At 31.4% G+C, this 14,754-nt stretch overlaps 2 protein-coding genes across 3 annotated transcripts; one reads left to right on the top strand and one right to left on the bottom strand.

Annotated features, from left to right (window-relative positions):
* The first annotated feature begins 1,674 nt into the window (after positions 1-1,674).
* LOC114310666 (Mitochondrial substrate carrier family protein) lies at positions 1,675-8,075 on the top strand. Of its 2 annotated transcripts, none has more exons than XM_028256731.2 (6): positions 1,675-2,008; positions 3,776-4,157; positions 4,669-4,865; positions 5,551-5,695; positions 6,423-6,576; positions 7,578-8,075. In XM_028256731.2, the coding sequence occupies exons 1-6, from the start codon at positions 1,950-1,952 to the stop codon at positions 7,601-7,603; spliced, it is 963 nt and encodes a 320-aa protein (XP_028112532.2). In that variant the 5' UTR covers positions 1,675-1,949; the 3' UTR covers positions 7,604-8,075. The 2 variants fall into 2 exon arrangements, with proteins under 2 accessions (XP_028112532.2, XP_028112533.2); XM_028256732.2 differs by lacking the exon at positions 7,578-8,075 and adding an exon at positions 6,740-7,170 and having other exon boundaries at positions 1,684-2,008.
* Positions 8,076-8,726: 651 nt separating this feature from the next.
* LOC114310667 (small acidic-like protein) lies at positions 8,727-12,003 on the bottom strand. Its single transcript, XM_028256734.2, has 7 exons — positions 11,827-12,003; positions 11,583-11,704; positions 11,442-11,494; positions 10,959-11,022; positions 10,772-10,814; positions 10,604-10,651; positions 8,727-9,195 (listed from the first exon to the last, which is right to left on the bottom strand). The coding sequence occupies exons 1-7, from the start codon at positions 11,902-11,904 to the stop codon at positions 9,025-9,027; spliced, it is 579 nt and encodes a 192-aa protein (XP_028112535.2). The 5' UTR covers positions 11,905-12,003; the 3' UTR covers positions 8,727-9,024.
* Between the last annotated feature and the right edge of the window lie 2,751 nt (positions 12,004-14,754).

The following is a 14,754-nucleotide window of genomic DNA, read 5'->3' as shown; positions in this document are numbered from 1 at the left end:
ATTTTAATTTAAGAATCAATGTTAGACTATTTACATTCCGTTTGGATGGGGGGTTTTGTTTCTCACAAAAAATGGTGAGATTTAGTGATAAAGGAATTGGATTTAATGAAAGTTTTTTAAAATATCAAAATTAATCTTATGAAAAAAATCATTTATCAATATGAAAAGTTATTTTGATGAAATGAAAGATAACACTTTCCTTTATTTTATCTTATTTACTCTATTCAAACAAGATAGGTTAGAAATTATTATCTTATTTTATTCATCCAAACATAATGGTGATAAATCATAATCATTTCTTTTATTTTCTTATTAAAATAGTTTATTTTCTTATCTCACTTCATTTCATGATACGTGTTAGTGTAGTTGTTTTTTATAATTTATTAGATAGAAATAATTTAAATTAGTTGATTATCTGAAAACTGATAAAAGAATACCTTTGACTTATGTTTTTTAATTATCAACTTTCACTAAAGAATTGTACCAAACAGGCGTTAACAAACAAGCTTACAATAGCTTAACAAGGGCAGCACACAGACAATCTCAATCTCCCATACCGCCACCATTGCTAGGGACGTTGGAACAGTTTAAGAGAAATTATAAATTGAACAACAAGTTAACGGATTAGTAAATTAAAAAGTATTTTAATTAATTATTATACATTTACATAATATATAACATTAATTTATATAATATTTTTTAGATATATAATACAAAATAATTTAATATAGTATGTTTCATATACATAACTATTAATTTATAATAAATTTTATATTTTAAATCTTTCTATACTTATTTTTATATTAATATTTTATTAAAAATTAATATATATATATATATATATATTAATTACAACGCCCAGATCGATGAATTATAAATTTTAGAATTTAAACTCCAGTTAATGATTACGAATGGATAGGATTTCAACGGATTGAGCCTATTTTACACCGCCCTAATCGGGAATGAGGTTAGTGATGTGCTTTATAGGCATAGCACTGTGTTGTGAGTCTGTGAATGTAAGTCTTGAATTTGTTTTAATGATCTGAAATATTCATTGTATAGGATTTGTTGAGTAAATCATCTATGAAAAAAAAAAAGTTAGTTAGACATCTGTAACTTATAACAAAATTACGTTTATGTTTAAAAAAATAAACGGTTAGTATAATTTCAATAATAATTTATTTTAAAATTGTTATTTATCTTGATTACGTGATTATATTTCTCCGATTAATTTTATTTTTCATATAGATAATACACTTAATAAATTTTATAATACAAAACGATTCAAATTATCGGAATAAATCAAAAGAAAATTTACCCATAAGTCCTAGTTTTTGAAACGTTGAACCATTTAGTTCTAAAAGTTTTCTTATGCTCCATTTAGTCCCATTTTTACATCAACATGATGTGAATGATGTAAATGATCTGATGTTTCATTCTATAATTTCAAAATTTATTGAAATCTGATGAACATTAGATGTTTTTCATCCTATATTTTCAAACATTATTGAAATTTGATGAACATTAGATGTTTGAAATCCAATGTTTGTAACATGACTCTGATGTTATTAACATTGTATCTGATATTATTAATATTGTAATGGGACCTTTCAGCTTATAAAAAAAATTTTAGGACTAAACAATGCATAAGTTATTAATTTGGGATTTATTGGTGCATCCCTGAACCAAATGGGGGTGTGACAGCCCGCTGTCACAACACCCACCCCTAATCCGCCCTGACAATTGCTCTCTCATAGATCTGACCTTAATCGTACAAGTATCATACCTTTCAAAATGATGCATTTCCAATTGTTTAGGCTCGTCCCAACTTATGCCTAAATTCTAAAAGAATATTCTTGTTGTTTTTCGTAAAGAATCGATCTCTCAGAACCCTTTTTGGGATTTCAATTTTAGGGTTTTGAGAGATTTGTCTTCATACAGACCCGTCAATGGCCTCTTTTCGTTCTCAGACTCAGTCGTTCGGTCAAACAGAGATTAATTGGGACAAGTATGAATGAATTGCTTTTCTTTGTATCTATACATGCTTTACCTGTTTCTTTGTTCAATCTTTTACTAATTTAGTACTTTAATTTATTTCAATTTATTGTTCTTTAAATGTTAATCATCTTTGTGCTGTGTGATAATGTTGCCAATTAGTGATTTGGGTTTCTTTTTTTGGGAGTGTTAATGATTATTATTCAAAGAAAACGAATTAATTTGATGTAGTAAGATTATGGAATTGAGAAAAGATACAATCACAACCAATTACACATCCAAATACACAAAGAATAGAATAGAGTGAGTATGTGCGTCTAAGACCTACACAGTTGTTTTGGGAATTCACTTTTTTAGTGGTTTTTTAGCTTTTTATGGAAAAAAACGTGTACAAAAAGTAGAGAAAAAAATTGACTTTTTTGGTGTAAGTGAGTGTGATTATGGCATTGTTGTTATTGTTAGGCATGTCATTTTTTTGGCGCCTTGAACTCAATTGGGTCAGAAGAATATGGTGTTCAAAGGGAGCCGTCTTTGAGTTTGTGTTTCAAATGAGTTGTGCTAGGTTGGGGGAAAAAAAATGCCAGGAACTGCCATTACATTGGATGATGATAATAATGGTGTTCAGTTAGGTCACATTGGATGTCCTGCTGAGTAAAATGCCTCAGTTGTGTTCTAGATTTCATAAAGGAGTAGAGACCCATTAGTAACATGAACACAAAAGGCTAGAAAGTCGTAACAATAGTCCTTTGTTCCTCTTTTCCTCTGTTTTTGGGTTCAATGATGCATTTCGGGTCTGGGGTTTATTTCTGGTGCTGACAAAATTTAATTGAGAATATTTTTTACAGCAATCAACCAGAATCTGATTACCTCAAATAGGGAATTAACTTCACATGTCTTTTCCCTGTGGCCTTGATATAGATTAGGGAAGAATGTAACTCCATTTTTGGCCAAAACTTTTGAAATTCCGAGCAATATGATTTTGGATAGGAACTCCCCCATAATTTATATGTGCATGACATGATTTTATCAATAAAAGCAGGAACATATAGATTTGAGTGGGAATTCCCAAAAATTTTGATATCATCTCATATATGTGGGCAAGGAGAGAGGTCGAACTTGATTTGTGGATTCCCAAGGATATTTATGGGCCTCTCCATTCTATTACTATAATTGCATTCCAGATGATCATGTCGTAACTCTTGTGTCCTTGTACTTTTTCACGAGGTTGCTTGTTGAAGCTTTTTAGGTTGTGAGGACATCTTAAAATCCATTTATTTTGTAATGGATGAGATTCTGATTATTTAAAATAGAGCCTGAAATGTAGGCCGCTGCAGCGTGGGGGGTAGTGACGAGGACGCTGCACTATATGGTTATGCTTTTGAGGTTTTGTAATGCTCTGCCGGCATAAGTTTCTGATGCCTCTAAGACCACTATGGCCAAAGTTGCAAGAGAAATTAAGGTCTATATCTTTCATCCAAGCACGTAATAAAATTTTATTTGCATTTTTAGGGAAGTCGGTTAAAAGAACCATGCAGACTTTCTAAGTGTTTGACTTACCACCAGTTGAATATTTATGACTGAAAAACTTGCTCACGTCATTCCTAGAGGAATATCAGTAGTTAACAGGGAACCCGTCAATATTTCTCCCTCACCGGATTTCTGTCACACCCCTTTTGATGTTGTAATTTTTTGTCATTGTGTATTTATTCTTTTTTATTTTTCTTTCAAACAGCTTGACTAAATACCTAAGTTTGTTCATGTCTCAAAACCTATTGTGCAGGCTTGATAAAACTAAGTTTTATGTCATAGGAGCTGGAATATTTACTGGGATTACAGTAGCACTATATCCTGTTTCTCTGCTAAAGACCAGGATGCAGGTTGCTTCAAAGGATGTTGTTGATAGAGATGCATTTTCCCTTATAAGAGTCATATTGAGAACTGATGGAATCCGTGGGTTATATAGAGGTTTTGGCACAGTCATCACTGGTGCAATTCCTGCCAGGATTATATTCCTGACTGCTTTAGAGACCACAAAAGTGGCTGCTTTCAGGTTTGTTGAACCATTTAAATTATCAGAACCAACAGAGGCGGCTATAGCAAATGGAATTGGCGGCATGTTAGCGTCACTTTGTTCTCAGGCTGTGTTTGTTCCAATTGATGTGGTATGTTAACCATGTTCATGTTTGATTTCTTTTTAAAAGATTTTTTTTTTTTTTTTTTTTTTGGGGGGGGGGGGGGTGGGGTTCCATTGACATTTTATAATGCAAAAGTTGTTAGAAAAAGACAACGGAAAAGAAAAGAATAAAATTGAAAAATTTTATGCATAGCACATCTAGTTGTGGTTCAAGTTCTTATTGGCTTCTAACTGAGAATATGTCAGATTTCGGAGGCAGATCTTCATATTTAGGAATTTCCTTATCTTGAAGTGATTTACACTTGTTGCATTCTCAATTTCACTATTAATTTGTGGTTCAGTTTGAAATAGCTTCAATATTGAAAATTGTCTAACTGGAGACCTTTCTATTGGAATGCCATTTTTTTTAATAGCAGTTCTTTTTCCTTCTTGATACTGAGTTATTGGAAACTTCCTATTTCAATTTCGGTTTATTATTGTTTCTGCTTAAGAAATTTATGGAGATCTACTTTTAGATTCTGTAATCTCCATTTGATCAGGTTAGCCAAAGATTGATGGTGCAAGGATACTCGGGCCACGCAAGCTATAATGGGGGACTTGATGTTGTTCGCAAGGTTTTGAAATCGGATGGCATTCGGGGACTGTATAGGGGGTTTGGTCTATCAGTCATGACTTATTCTCCATCTAGTGCTGTATGGTGGGCAAGTTATGGTTCAAGCCAACGCTTAATCTGGAGGTGATGCATGCTTGTTTGATTTAATTTAATGCTTGATTTGTTGTAGGAGCTTATTTAATGCAGAACTCTGGTCAAATAAGTGATTGTTCCTTGTTTAGTTAATCTTCTTAACCCCTTTGTGGACATTGGCCTTGTTTGGTGCAGCTTATGGGCCTGCTTATAGCTGCTTCTTCTTCTTCTTCTTCTTCTTCTTTTTCTTCTTTTTGAAAATCTGTGCCAAAGTGTTTGGTGCAGTTTCTGCTTACAGCGTATAAGGCAGAAATAGCTTACATAAGCTGGAAAACAATTAATTATTGAGAGGCAAGGGAAGAGGTTCTTTTAGCTTTTGCTTTTGATTATCAGCTTTTAGTTTGCAAGAAGCTTCACCAAACAGGCCCATTGTATAAGCTTTATGGCTGCAGTTATGGTTTAGGAATTTTCTATTATAAACCTCAGTTTCTGTTAACCTCAATGAAAACCATATCAGTCCTCAACTTGTGCTTACTGCCTCTAATGATGTGAAGATTTCTCACTTGCCTCTGACATTGGCTTTATGTGAGAGCAATACTTGAATGGTCTAGATAAATAGGTTGGTCTGTTTTTCTTGGATTACATGATAATGAGGACTTGTAATGAATTTTAAGTGCACTATTTATTTTTCTTCTACCATTTTTGTTCCCCACTCATATGATTTTCTTTTGTACAGTTTCTTAGGTCATGATACTGAACGCAAGAAATCTGCTCCTAGCCAATGGACAATAGTCGGTGTTCAAGCTGCAGGAGGGATATTTGCTGGTGCCACAGCATCTTGTATCACAACACCATTGGACACCATCAAGACTCGCTTACAGGTATACATAGTTGCGATCAAATTTCTTCTCTTCTGTCAGTTCTGAGACTTGATGTAAGTGATGGAATTACAGTATTTGGAGAGTGAACTCTTCAGTTTTGTTTGTTCCTGATGCCTTTTGTGTTGTTCTACGAGTTGAAGCTGTTTTTTTAACAAAACTATAGCTATTGCGTTGCACAGAACATTGTAGTAATATTACATCCAGAATTTTTAGAAATACCTGACTTTTGTGTCTGCTTCAATGCCTCATCAATATATTCTGAGGTTGTTTTTTATACCAAAAATAACTTGAGCTATTTAGCTTGGAAGATGGCTGCTTATTGCTGTCAAAATGAATTCTGCGGTTTTGTATGATTAATTGGAGACTCGGAGTGGTTCTCAAGTTTCTCTTCTATCACTGCATCCTTATATTACTTTATACTAACAATGAAAAGGTATCACTGCATCCATATAATTTGCTCTCTCTCTCTTTCTAGAAAAGAGCGATGAAAGATAGTTTTTGATTATTGCTATGTCAAACTTGAGGAGCACTCCAAGTATTTATGTAGAAGTATGGGAGTTTCTAACCACATTTTGGCCTCCCATTGTTTTGAAAGTAGAAAGGTAAAAAAAGGAAGTAGCAAATATCGGTTATCACACAATTTTACTGCTTGCTGATTGATTGCATTATGTTCCAGTTAGTAGCTTCGTATGTTAATCCTTCCATTAAGCTAGTTTTTGCAATTTAGGTCATGGGACATGAAAAGAGACATACCATAAGACAAGTTGTTAAAGGATTGATTGTCGATGATGGCTGGAAAGGTTTATATAGAGGACTCGGTCCAAGGTTTTTCAGCATGTCAGCATGGGGAACCTCAATGATTCTTTCCTATGAATATTTAAGTATGGACTCTTCTTTCACACTTATTTTTATCGTATCACATTATTGTTTTTGTTGTTAGTTATTATTCTGCAGAATGATGAGATTACTAAGTAGTTTATGGATTTTTTATCATTGTCATTCACAGTGAGGAGTAAATTTGACTCCATGTTTGTTTTGTAACAGTTTCACATTAAAAGATCTGTTTGTGGCTCAAATGTTGTGCAAATCATATGGAGTAGTTACATTTCTAATGGACATCCAGTAGAAGCTTCGTAAAGATCTCACTTTTACGCACAATATAAAGCAAATATATGAACACTTGATCATATGAGTTTTTCTTTTCTTTTCTTTTTTGTTGGAGGGGGGCTGTTCGTCAAATGAAAATGACTGGTTGCGCGAGAGGAAGCTCTCGGCTTACCCAAAAACTCTTCTAATTTGGATGAAGATGGAAATCAATCCCAAACCTCTAGTATGACTACTGATAGATTTTATTACTAGTTAGGCTTAGCTGACACCTTCAAACAAATATTTACATCGAACCTATATGTTTGTGTGTAAAGGTTAGAATGTTTGTTGTTAGCTATCCACATGTATATACACAAGCATTTACTTTATGCACTTGATTTGTTCCTATAGCTTAGCAGGCGTTGTTATTTCCTAATGTTTCCCTTTAAAATCAAGATTTTTTGAAAGATATTTTCCTTCACTAATTACTTTTTTATGGGGTTTTTTTTAGTTTTTATTCCACAAGATGTAGAGAATATTTCTTGGTCTATTAATTAATCTTTGGCATATGAATTCTCCTAGCTATCTGGTTGCAGCATATATGCTGCTTGTTCATGCTCTATGCAGACTAATTGAGGAGTCATTGCATTCTAGTTATCATCAAACTCAACATAAGCATGCTTCGTAGCGTTTATTCTATTTGCTAATCTAGCTTATCGAGAAGAAAGTTTTCTCTGATTATTATCAAAACCAATCTAAATATTTTGATTGTGTTGATTGTTTTCTTTTTATACAGAACGCCTATGTGTGAAAGATGAATAGTTTTGTCTGGCAGTACTCTGGCACCGCTCTTTCACATGCATTAACGGCCAAGACTTTGGTTCGCAGCTAGCTGGGATTTCCTACGTTAAGATAGCTTTGGTTCAGTATTTTTGGGAGTGCTTACCCTGACATCCAAACAGAGAAAGAGTGTCAACAAATGGCAACCTTTGCTAGTTGACTGGGGAGCCAAATCTCATGGATATTAAATCTGGATTTACTTGCTGATTTCCTGGAAGTGCCTATACGAGATTAATCCATAATTCTTTTCAGCTCAATTCTTATTGCATTGTTGGGCTATTATTGAATCAACCTTAGGCTGTAATAAGTGTGTCCGTAAATTAGAGAACTTTGTTTAGTATTCTGCCGTTTTGTCTTCCCGTTTTGGCTATTTTTGGTTTCGTAGATTACAAATTTTGTATGTTTTCAAAGAAGCCTAACTTTCAATTGATGAATGCATATGAATACCAACAAATGCTGCGAGTGTCTGAATGTTTGCTGTAAGACAGTTGAAATTTCATTTATCCCAACATGGACCTTGGGATAATAAAAATTGAGCCAATCGGTGCCCTTCAAGTTTGAACTTGAACCTCTAGTGTTGCGACCTCAATGCTATGTTTGGTTGGTAAGGAGATGAAGGTGTTGAAGTTTGTATTGTATTGGTAGGATTGTATACAAGCTGAACAATAAGTTTGTTTAAATTTGGTTTAAAAATTCAATAAGAAATAAAAAATGTTAGAAAAATTCTCCAAACAAAAAAAAAATAGAGTTCAAATTTGGCTCGTCTTTGTTTCATATATTGCACAAACCAAGTCGAGTTAGATAATAAAATGTTCAAACTTGATTTGAAAACTTCACCACCTTCAAAAGTTATAGTGTGTTAGTGTTGGCAGACATAGTGGGAGTGGTAGAGGAGATGGTGACTACCGACTTTAATCGAAAAATATTTTTCACGTTTCAAAAGAAAAATATTTTTTCAATTCAAATAAACTTATTTTTCAATAGTCAAAAAAAAAATTTGTTTTGAGTCGTATCAAAGAGAAATAAATTTTAATAAATTTCAAAAAATCGTTTACACCCAAACAAACAGCCTAAAAATATAAAAGTTGGATTTGGGTCATTTGACTTCATCAAAACTTTCATCACTAGATACAACAAAAACATGATGCAGACATTATTTCTTAAAACAGAAGGGGTTACTGCAAAGGATTAAAAAAAAAAAAAAAAAAAAAACACAACATATGAATTACATTCAGTTTCAATGAAAATTAAGAAAATACCTATTTTCAACTCAATCAAGACACAAAATGGCAACAAATTTTTTTTTTTTTGTTATCTCTTCAGTAAATCTATTAAGGCATGTTTGTAGAAGATCCCAAGTAGCTAAAGTAGAGTTGTCTTGACTATATATTTCTCATCCCGTCTCAGTTAAGAACCTTCACCTCGTCTTCTTCAATGTCATTGTCATCTTCGTCGTCTCTGCTAGACTCTGCATCTTCCTCAACTGACTCGGCTGCTAATAGTTCCCCAGCCTTACTTCCATTGTCCATCAGGCTTTTTTCTGAAGTTGAACTAAGAGATTTTCCTTTGTTCATCTGCCGCACAAAAATGAAAATAAGCTACAATATACAAAGTAGAAGCAGGACGGATTATTTGACCATCAGCAGCTTTGGCCTCGTCCACAAGTCCTGCCTTGCAAACATGGACCAGCTTCAAAAAATGACTTGCGAAAATGTAAAATGCAGGTCATTTTTGGCTTTTGATGGAAATTATTTTTCTTACAAAAAAATGTATTACTTATTTTTTGTCCAACCAAACAATGGAAAATGAGCTAAAAAATTTAGGGTGCAAATCAAAAGGCAAGTTAAGATAACAATACTAGAAAAGAAACAATTGGATGGAGTAAATATGCAACAAAATACCATACTACAGGAAAAGATGTCTCAAACAAAGCAACGTAATTTCAACAAGAGAGCTTGTGTCTGTGATTAAGTGAATGCTCGCAAGAGCTAGTGTAAAACTGGAAGGCCCTAACTACACATAAAATTAGTTTCTGAAGTGAGGTCAGATTCACCCTTACCAGTTAACTTTCAACCTCAAACCCCTCCCGGAAGTTAACCCATGAATGCCTAGAATACTGCTTCTGCTTGCAACTTTCCAATATAAATAAGGCGAATAAATTTGATTGGTTTATTGCTCATGAAGGCATACACAATGCTGTAATCCTAATGGGTGTAAACCAAGTCAAAACAATACCAAACAAATTTTGTGAATATTTCTTTTCCTTTTCTCTCTACAAAATGCTATAACTGGCGCCTAATACTTTGGCCATCACCTCAAGTATCAATATATTTTTCGGGTGAATACCTTCCTCATCCAAAAAAGTTAGATCTAGGTTGTGCATCTGAGGCTACTTTGTGCAACATATTTCCAGTACCTACTGAGAATTTTTCTCTAAAGCATCCAGGGTTTTAAATAATTATTGGTCAACTATTGGACCAAACTATTTGAGCCACCTTCATATAACCTTCTCTCCAATCGATTAACAAAGTAGCATCTAATGACTGCACTCATAATTCATTCCACCCATTCTTGTATTGCCATTCATCTGTCGAATATGCTTATTCCCCTTTACTATATCATATTATGTGCTTATTGTTGCTATATGTCGAGGTACGATTGAATTAACCAAAGGAAATTAAACATCATTTAACTTATCTACAAAGCCCTAGAACAATAACGGGCCCCAAGCATGAAGTTGTTTCTGTATTTATTTCAATGTGAGAAATTGGTACCACAATGTCAGTTCATACACCAAAGACTCTAGTAAGGAGGTATAAAAGCAATTCATAATGATACACTATCCCTTACAAAGCTTTAAATGCAAGCTGTTAGAATGTTCTAAAACATACAAGAATAAATAAACAAAGGAGAACAAAAATTGTCTGACAAAAAATGTAAAAACTTTAGAGAAACCGAAGATCAAAAGTTTTGGAGTCTTACAGCACGTAGAAGAGTCCTCCTATCCCTTTCTCGAGCATTCTTGATGGCCTATAGCAAATCATTCAATCACATTGGTTTACAATGGGAGAATAACACTTATTCTAAAGATAATTAACAAAATGTGATATAATTATCTAAAACATTGTGTAAAAAATTGAAAATAAAAACCTCGTCAAGCATCTTCTGCTCAGCCTCTACTTCTGAAATGTCCCTGGAAGTGAGTAATACATACTGCATCAGAGCAAACTTGAAGAGAAAAGAAAAAAAAAAAAAATGTCTCCAGGTTTGGAGTGAAGGTATTCAAATCATTATATTCTTTAAAATAAATAAATAAACAAATAAATAAATCCAAAACCTTCCAATAATTCGGTCCACACGGCACGCGCACTTGGCACACACATGTTGCTCCTTAGCACAAGCTACACTTCAATCAAAACAATGGATTTAAAAATTATTTTTTTTCTTCTAAACATAAAAGAATATATCTTCTATTCTAATAACATAAAGCACACAACTCATAACAGCTTTTTCAAGTTTTTGCACAATTTTGATTCCAAAAATGCCCCTAAAATTGCTAACTTAGTGAATTTGAGGAATTCTCAACTTGAAGGAAAAATTGTTTCTCCCTTGATTTGATAAACATTTGATGAAAAGGTTGGAATGCTTTTTGAGCACTTAAGCATTGGAGATGCTGTAATTAGTTTTGAAAACCAACCCATATTCCTATATCAAAAGAGACAGAATTTGTGTTTTCTACATCTTTGCAACATGGGAAAACTAGTTTTGACAAAACTGCATCCAAACAGAGCTCCAAGTTGGGAAGGAGTAGCAAACAAACCTGTACAAAGATTGTGGTAAGCTTGACGAACAGCCCGTTTCGAACAACGTTGACTGTTATAAAAAAAAAAATCAAAAATCAAAAATCAAAATCAAATCCAACGAAAAGCCCTGAAAATTGATGAAATTAAAGTGTGAGTACCATTTAGCAGGCTCGGTGAGAGGCTTGTATTTGCCATACTTGCGTTTCCATTCGATCTGGTCTTTACAGCGATGGCAAACTCCAGTTACATCTGACAAAGGCCTGAACTTGCCTCCTACTTCCTATTGTTTTATGTATTTAGATTCATACATAAATACATATATATATATATATATATATAAGTGAGAATTGATGAGAGAGAGAGAGAGAGAGAGAGAGAGAGAGAGTAAGAAAGAGAGAGTACGGTTTCGTTGATCTTGACGCCGGCGTTGGGTTTCCAGGCGAATTTGTTTTGGTGCTTGGGAGGGCCTTTCCTGCTCATCTTCGCCACCGTCCTCTGCTCTTGCTCCTTTACACCACTACCACCTCACCTATATGACCTAGCCCCCCCGTCTTGTTGTAAACAAAAATGGCTATGGTTGGTTACCAATTTTTTAAAAACACTTTATAAAAAATTTTAGTTTCTTATTTTTTATATTTTTTATTTTTTTTAATTTTTACACATATTTAACATAAATATACTTAAAAATTAAAAAAATTAATTTTTTTTAAAATTCACTAAATACCAAAAATACAAAAAAAAAATACGAATATTTAATACATTTTTTATATTTTTATGTATTTATTAATTTTTAAAAATATTTTTTGTAAATTTTTTACTTTTTAGATACATCTAAGTAATGTGTATCTAAAAAAGTAAAAAAAATATTTAAAAATTTAAAAATATTCACTAAAAAATAAAAAAATACAAAAACTAAATAACTCAGGCTCCGTTTGGTAAGCCTCTCAAATTATAGTTCTACCCATTGATTTAAATGTATTATTTGTTTTGAGCTTTCAAATCATAATTCTACACTTATTTCTCAAAACTCAATTCAAAACATAATCATTACTTTTCAAAACTCATAACCAAACACATAATTAAAAACTCTTTTCAAAACTCAATTCAAATCAATATTTTAATTTTTTAAATATTTTAAAAATATTTTAATTTTGTTAAGATTTTAAATATTTTAAAATTTAAATATGTTACGACTTTTAAATTTTTAAATTTTTTTAATTTCAAAATATTACGATTTTAATTTTTAAATTTTTAAATATTTTATAAAAATAAATTCAAACTCTATTTTATAAAAATATTTTTAAATATTTTAATTTTTTTGTTATGTATTTGGTTACGATTTGAATGTAGAATTGTGAAAGTAGTATGGAGTTTCGAGTTATGTGTTTGGTTATGAGTTTTAAAAATAATTTCTTAAATAAGTTTTGTTTTATGTGTTTGGTTACGATTTGAGTGTAGAGTTGTTTTTAAATTTAAAATATTAACATTTTAAATTATTTAAATTTTTACGATTTAAATTTTTTGAATATTTATTTTAATTTTTTACTTATTAAATTTTTTAGATTATTTAAATATTTATGATTTAAATCTTTTGAATATTTATTTTGAAAAAAAATTATTTCCTTTGTAATATTTTCAATTAAAAAATTGATTAATGTTATTTTCAGTTAATAATAAATTTTTTTAATTGAATTTTAAAAAGAATTTATTTATGAGTGTTGATCAAAATTTTCAATAGTGTGAAAGTAGTATGTTTGTTATGAGTTATAACAATTTGAATTAAGTTTTGAAAACTCTTTCCAAAACTCATAACCAAACAAATCTTCTTCCTTCACATGTCAAATCAAACTTTCAAAACTCAGTTTCACACTCAAATCAAAGCTCAATTCAACACTCTATTCAAAAATCATAACCAAACAAATTTTCTGCACTCAAATCATAATTCCACAACTCACAAACTCAAAATACAACTCATACTCTCAAATCATATTTACAAAACTCTACCAAATGCAACCTCAGTTTTCAAAAAAATTTAATTCAAAAAACTCAAACCAAACACACTGAATGTTTTTTTTTTTCTTATCTTGCCAAATATACTTTAGGGTTAGTTTGGGAGCAACTTTTAATCTAATTTTTTATTTAGATGTGACATTTTATCTTATTAATTTATTTAACTTATTTTATCTTTATATATATATATATATCTATATAATAAAGCAGGATAGTTTTTGAATTTGTCCTACACACATTTGTCCTACTAGGACATTTGGACGACTCAAATCTATTCAAATTATAAAACGGCTGAGATATATTTTTCAAAAAATGTCCTACATGTACATTTTCTATTTTCCCGCTTCTCTCTCTTACCTTTTCCTTTTCTCACACATCCTTCTATAATCCCATGATCCCACATTCCTCTCTCTTTTCTTTTTATTTTTTTATTTTCTTTTTTTTGTTCATTTATTCTTATTCATATTATGTGGAAAAATATGCGATCCCATAATTCGGAGCCAAATTTTACTGTATGTAGTGGAGATTCAATTAATGAATTTTATAGTCCACAAATTAAATGAATTTGAACAATTAATTATTATTTTTAAATATATAGAATACCCAATAGACTTTGTAAATTAGACCTTATATGAATCTTCAACATCTATATAATAAAGTAGAATGGTTTTTGAATTTATCGTATACACATTTGTCCTACTAGGACATTTAAACGGCTCAGATCTATTCAAATTATAAAACAACGGCTGAAATATATTTTTGAAAAAATATTCTGCATGTATATTTTATATTTTCTCGCTTCTCTCTCTTACTTTTTCATTTTTTCACCTATCCTTCTATGATCTCATGATCTCACATTCCTCTCTCTTTTCTTTTTATTTTTTTATTTTCTCCCATTTTTATTTTTCTCTCATATTTGTTTATTTTTTTATTTTCTCCTTTTTATTCACTTATTTTTTATTCCTATTATATGGAAAAGTCTACAATTCTAGAATTAAGAGTCAGATTTTACTGTGTATAGTGGAGATTATATTAATGAATTTTTTAGTCTACAAATTAAATGATTTTGAACAATTAATTATTATTTTTAAATATATTGAATGCCTAATAGATTTCGTAAATTTAGATCCTATATGAATCTTTAACAACTATATAATAAAGTAGGATGGTTTTTTAATTTGTTCTACACACATTCGTTCTACTATAATATTTGGACGGCTCAGATCTATTCAAATTATAAAACAACGACTGAGATACATTTTTCAAAGAATGTCCTACATGTATATTTTCTACTTTCCTACTTCTCTCTCTGACTTTTTC

The sequence above is a fragment of the Camellia sinensis genome, chromosome 4 (assembly GCF_055761805.1).
Source record: "Camellia sinensis isolate YWXY chromosome 4, ASM5576180v1, whole genome shotgun sequence".
Classification (NCBI taxonomy): Eukaryota; Viridiplantae; Streptophyta; class Magnoliopsida; order Ericales; family Theaceae; genus Camellia; species Camellia sinensis.
This window is presented reverse-complemented; position numbering and strand designations above follow the sequence as displayed.

What these genes read in the sequence shown, in the direction of transcription:
- LOC114310667 (XM_028256734.2), bottom strand. Translation starts at nt 11,904, where the DNA reads ATGAGCAGGAAAGGCCCTCCCAAGCACCAAAACAAATTCGCCTGGAAA. An exon ending in GTGGACCGAATTATTGGAAG is followed by an intron (nt 10,815 to 10,958) that starts GTTTTGGATTTA and finishes ACTCACTTCCAG; the next exon opens with GGACATTTCAGAAGTAGAGG. An exon ending in AGCAGAAGATGCTTGACGAG is followed by an intron (nt 10,652 to 10,771) that starts GTTTTTATTTTC and finishes GATTTGCTATAG; the next exon opens with GCCATCAAGAATGCTCGAGA.
- LOC114310666 (XM_028256731.2), top strand. Translation starts at nt 1,950, where the DNA reads ATGGCCTCTTTTCGTTCTCAGACTCAGTCGTTCGGTCAAACAGAGATT. An exon ending in ACAGAGATTAATTGGGACAA is followed by an intron (nt 2,009 to 3,775) that starts GTATGAATGAAT and finishes CCTATTGTGCAG; the next exon opens with GCTTGATAAAACTAAGTTTT. An exon ending in CCATCAAGACTCGCTTACAG is followed by an intron (nt 5,696 to 6,422) that starts GTATACATAGTT and finishes TTTGCAATTTAG; the next exon opens with GTCATGGGACATGAAAAGAG.